This window comes from Lissotriton vulgaris, chromosome 4_1 (assembly GCF_964263255.1).
Source record: "Lissotriton vulgaris chromosome 4_1, aLisVul1.2, whole genome shotgun sequence".
Taxonomy (NCBI): Eukaryota; Metazoa; Chordata; class Amphibia; order Caudata; family Salamandridae; genus Lissotriton; species Lissotriton vulgaris.
In genome coordinates this window covers 20,623,641-20,629,640 of record NC_141691.1, presented here as the reverse complement: position 1 = coordinate 20,629,640, position 6,000 = coordinate 20,623,641, and the positions used below count along the sequence as shown (strand labels likewise).

At 38.7% G+C, this 6,000-nt stretch overlaps 1 protein-coding gene across 1 annotated transcript in view; it reads left to right on the top strand.

Moving 5' to 3' along the window:
- Positions 1–216: 216 nt before the first annotated feature.
- The window catches only part of LOC147718249 (nicotinamide N-methyltransferase-like), a 54,201-nt gene continuing 48,417 nt past the window's right edge, over positions 217–6,000 (top strand). Inside the window, exon 1 of the mRNA XM_086966656.1 lies at positions 217–364. Coding sequence (XP_086822782.1) covers positions 217–364 — 148 coding nt within the window. The remainder of the gene's footprint in view (positions 365–6,000) is intronic.

Genomic DNA, 6,000 nt, shown 5'->3' with positions numbered 1-6,000 from the left:
ACTCACTTTATAGCATTATGCTTTGTAAACAGAATGCTAAATATGAATAAGCTTGACTCTGCTGACATCAAAGAAAAATTGAATTTGGAATAAGGTTTGGAGCGCACACACATACAACTGACTTTTGTTCATCAATAATTTGCAATTTAGATTATTTAATATAAGAATAGGTGCACACACAGAAGAAGTAAAGTTTGAAACTTTTCATCCTTGAACATGGCATCATTTTCTGAGCTGAAAGAGCTCCATGATCGGCACTTGGATGCGACTGCGCCAGTGACTGCATACATGGCAAAGGATTCTGCCTTCCTTGATGATGCGATTACACGGATGTTACCTTCTTTCAACAAAATCTTCTCCTCAGGTCTGTTTTTAATAATAAATGTATATTTATTTTATGTTGCTAGTTAAATCAAAAGCAGGGATAGGCAATTGACATGATTGATCAAATGTAAATTATTGTGCTTTGGGCAAAAACACATTGATAATGAAAAGTACATTGAAAAGTATATCAATAATTAGCATTTATCCATAGCGTCTTGTACACTGCGTATTAAAAAACAAGATGCACGACAATAAAGTCACTTATTTTTTCTGATGTTGCACAAATAATGTAGATTTTGAGTATAGAGAATTGGAATAAAACACAGGAGGCTGTTTCTGCAGCTCAGTATATAGAATGCACCTGAGACTGAGAAGAGACAAATTGTATCACAGATCTGATCCCAATGAATATTAGTGACATTAAAATTCTGTTGATTCATAAATGCAATAAACAAATATATTCCCTTAATGAATTTTTTTTATCTCAATATTTCATGATAAAACAGTTATACCTGAGTATATATGCACAGTTGGAGGTATTTTACCTTAGATCATGTAAATAGACTCAATATCACATTGGACATACAACCTAGACCCCCATAACCTTTAGCTTGCCCAGAGGATAAATAATGCACGTTCAAGGGCTGCATTCAAAAGTATATCTATCAGCCTGCCACATTTCTGGAGGTGGCAGTGATTTTCTATTGTCACATATATACATTTTGTGTTATATTTGGATAGTTTGTTAGATTTTGCATTAAATCACTTCTAAGTTGAATGGAAGTTAAACATGTTCAGCTAATGTTAGCAGTGCCATCAAATTACCACACAGAATGAGTTAGATATGACACCTCATAACATACATTGTGTGGCAACAAACATGCAGGGCTCCAGAAGGAGGGCCTATAGAAATCACCCTCATTAATATTTAAACTGTCAGTGCCCGTGCAAAGACCCACCTCATGCACCAATAAAGTTATCTGTGTCAAATAACTGTAAACAGGAAGACTGTCCCACAAAGGAAGTCAGGCTTAGCAACCTTCAAGCAGAAGGCCAGGCAATCATTGTTTAATCATTGTCCCGCCCCGTTGATTTCCATTTTCTGAGGCGGTCAGGAGATATATCATCAGAGCCAAACCAAGTGGCACCACTGATCCAGATCTATTGCCGTGGGAACCCTCCGGCAGAGTCGAGCACTGCGGATCCACACTAAGGTAAAGAGAACTTGCACACACGAATTGCATACTGATGTCATCAGCATCCTTGATGGGGAATCACATATAGCATGGTAAGTTTGTTGTTAGAGAGCATTGCATGTTACCAACACCAATAGGGGAACCATGCTGATTAGTTATCTCCCTGCCCCCGATGAAAACATTGCACACCAACCTCATTCCAGAGACCAACGAGGCCCAGTGATACACATGGGCATAGAACCTGGACTGCTGAGTATCACTTGGACAGGTTTTACGATGTGACCAAGAATAATGCATGCTTCTGCAAAAAATGGTACCACTGCAAGTTTTGCTATAATATATATCTCACTAGTCACTGCCCACACTAGGTACAGTATGAAGGAATAATGGTGGATGCAGCCAAAAGCACACCCAAGACTCTATCATCTTATAACCCTTCTAGTTGTCTGATCAAGTTGTTGACAAGAAACCCCTTACTGTCTATTAGGCTCCTAAACCTTTTTAGATGAAGGGACCAGACACCAAAAACTTTAAGGTATCATTCCCTCCCCATTCAAGCTACATGAAATCAGAGATCAAGCTTTTCCTCAACCTCTAGAACAAATTCCACTCTTGTTTCAGGTCCAATCACCATGCAGGACTCAATGACCAGACCTGCACAGGGAACAAGAAATTAACAAGACACAACAAACAAGGTGGTGACAAAGCATTTAGCAAAACGGTACCTCTCCTACCAACCGTTAAGAACAAGAGGAATTCACTCACACATTTCAAATACTTTTGGCATACAAGGAGCAATATACAATAGTAACTGTTTCTCTTAACACCCACACAGTGTCCCCAAAACAATCTGCCCTGATGAAGAAATTCCACATCATTTTCACAGGCCCCTTTTTGAATGTCGAAACGTGTTGGCGCAAATACAAACGGGGCCAAGGGCAAACCTAAAATGATGCATTGCGTCGACAATAGTAGTGCACCATGAGTGATGGAATCCGGGATGCCATCCTGGTATAAACTCATGCTCTGACCCTAACTATAATCAGGGCCAGTAGTAGCGTTTATCACTACACACAAGGGGACGCAAGTGGTAAAGGTCCCCATGAAAACACTAATGAGGACACCAGGAAGGCAACTGTATATGTTCTGTTGCATGCTCGTACATCAAGTCATGAACTGTATTTAAGATATTCTTCCTGCATATTAATTGTCTTTTGAATTAACCCTGTACATGTATCCAAGAAATGCTGTGATGTCAGTTATTCATATAAGTTGGGTCTCTTGTTATTAAGTCTGTAAATGTTATGATGTTTTCCTTACAAATGTCTGTTTCTACCAAAATCAAGCAAAGAAAAAATGCTAAGATTCATGAGAAGCTTCAGTGAATCATTACAAGTCAATAATGGACACGTCACATATAAAGGTGTGATACATATGAGTGTATAACTTGGGCTGAATATTTAAATATTAGTGGGTCAAATCAAAGTCCATAGAAGGAACACCTTTTTGGTTTCTTCTACGAGAGTGAATTTTGATTAATATTCTGGGAGGCACCATTCCTATTTTGATTTTGTACGTACTGATTCCAGCCTCCACAGTCCATAAGCAAATCACTCCCCTCTTCAGCCGACATATTGGGATACTTTGGCACTGTTCAGAAAGGTAAATTTACTACTAGTAGAACGTACTCCTACAATGTTGTGTATTTATTGTTTTCGGGTATTAACAAAATCGTACTGTAAAATTATTCAAAAATGTAGTCTTACTTTACCATAACCCTTGAAACAGGGGAATAGACACATTTATAAGTGAAAAGTTACTACTTCCAGAAAGGAACAGTAGTAAGTACAGCACCATACATGGCCCACCACTGAAACGGAATAGCGTCCCATAAACAATAATGATAGTTGTGACTTTAAACAAAATGTATTTACTTAAAATAAAAGTTACATTTAAATAATCTTGTTTAATGGTTAAAAATTATCTAAAAAACATATCATTTATGATAAATCATTTTAACAGCATTTTATCATTTGATTATTAAGGTGACATTAGGTTTTACTGAAATATAATTGAATTAATTTAAATTATGTCTATACATCACTTATAAGTAGTAATACATAATAATAAATACAATATTTATTCTGTGTGAGGGATTTTTTTGTCTTGTATACTTCAGAAAAATAATGCTAATTTATTTGAATATATTTGACTAATGATTGCCTGCCTACCCTATTCAGTGTTGGGAGGACCACCAGCTTTCTGTTGACCGAGCCCTATATTGATGGAAAGCAACCTCTGATCACCTAATGTAATAGTAGCTGTTTCAGATACCACCTTACACAGTCCACCCAACTTAGAGGACACTGTCTGAGTCCCTATTCTGTTTCCCACATCCAGGTAAAACCTGGTGTGGGTACACATATTGACCTCACACCATAGTAGAAACACTCCCTGGATACAGGGATAAGTATTTGTTTTTGTTATGCTCCGGGACACCACTGTGTGTGATGCTCTGCAGATTCTGGCATGCATGGGACCTGTGGGGACTGAGCAATGGACCAAGTTCTCCCAAAAGGTTGCTTCCACCACAATGACACAGCAGGCACACAAAAGACAATGAGAGGAGTTTTTGCAATCAGTCGACCCACTGGCAATCACTCAGGGTAATATTCTGCGCCTTTGCTCTTTTGCTTCCCATGCCACCTCAGATCAGTCCATTCCCAGCTATATGCAAATTATTCTTGATTCGATTCGATTCAAAATCTTTATTCGGATTTTAACAAATCCATAAAAGCACAATTAAAATACAATTCAACATTTTTGAAATTACAATAGATGTAATTAAAGCGCATATCAATACAATTACAAAGTATCATATTTCTCATTATATATAAAGTGCAAGAGAGGTCAGCAGTCATAGAAAGTGCAGATAAATCAGGGGCATTCCATAGTTTTACGTACATTAAAAATAACTTTTAGAAAGTGCTTGTGTGGAATATAAGTTCATCATCCTCTAATTTTAGGAGCATTAAATAGGACTGATTCAAGGAGCGCGGTCTATGTTTTTTAAAATATGGGGCTAAAAACCATTTGATATATTTCATATAAAACTTGCAATTAAAAAAGAGGTGTAAGTCATTTTGTTTACTAACTCCATTGCAAGGACACAGAGTATTTCCAAATGTGCTATGTCCCAAAGGGAAACAGAGTGAAAACTTAATAGTTCCGTCTCTCATTCGAAAAAGTAAGGATCTTTCCCAATTACACATTGGCAGTATCAGATACAATGGGAGTTGTTGTATAAATAAGCCATTGTTAGTATAGGACACAACAGTTTGTTTCCGCATCTCATCTGACAGTCTCTTTTCATTATAGGTGGCATATAGTTCAATTTGGACTTCCTTTTTATCAGTACTCTTGATATGAGATGGGTTATCAAAGAGATTGCCTCTGCCTATGCTAGACAAACTTTCCTGTATAGCACAAAGCCATGGGATCCTATTCCATTTATCGCAGGCTAGGCACTCCCTCAGGATATCCTGTGTTAAACTAGCATAATCATTAGCCCAAATGGCCAGCCAGAATAGTGCAGGCCTTGCAGCAATCAAATCACTGATATACGGTATATTCAACTCTGAGTGACAAATGTACCCCGATGATGAAATGGGGGCCCCCAGCAGTTCCCTACAGAGCCGATTCTCTTCTCTTTGTAGTGTAGGGGTTTTTACTAACCCCCAGATTTCAGCGCCGTAGGTTGCCACAGGAGTGCACTGTAGTCTGTATATCTGTAGGATTGCTTTAGTTGCTCCAATTCTCCTCGGTCTGGGAAGGGAGAGAATTGAATTTATGGCCACTCCACAGGCCGTTCGCAGCAAAGACCATACCTAAATATGGAAAAGTCTTAGTTGGAAGCAACTTATCAGCTCCTACCGTGATGGAATTTAGTTGTCTGGCGCCCGACCCACAGGACATAATAAATGATTTGTTAAAATTTACCTTAAGATCCAAGTGCCCCATATAATAAGAAAAATCCCTGACTAGTGCGCGTAGGGCATTAGGTGTTAATCCCATGAGCACAGCATCATCCGCATACAAAAGACAGGGTATTAAACCTCCTTTAATTTTGGGAACATCTGTGGTGGCCCTCTTCAGGGAATTACTCAGGCCATTTATGTAGATAATAAATAACAGGGGTGCTAAATTGTCAAATTGTCAAATTGTCAAGACAGGCCCTCCTTGCAATGGAACATGAACATCCCATGAAGGGGTTCTGCCAGATTGGGTCTTGTCATTTGGGTGTAGGTTGATTCCAGGGGCACAGTGAGCAAGTGCCCCTTTGCCACTTAGGGCTACGTAATAGGGAAATGGCAAAACAATGGCATATTGGTGGCATTTTGGCTACCTAGTGCCTTTGCAGTCACCGTTACACCAGGGTGCCTGTGATGCAAGCAGGATTGCTTCTATGCAGGAAAGGGTA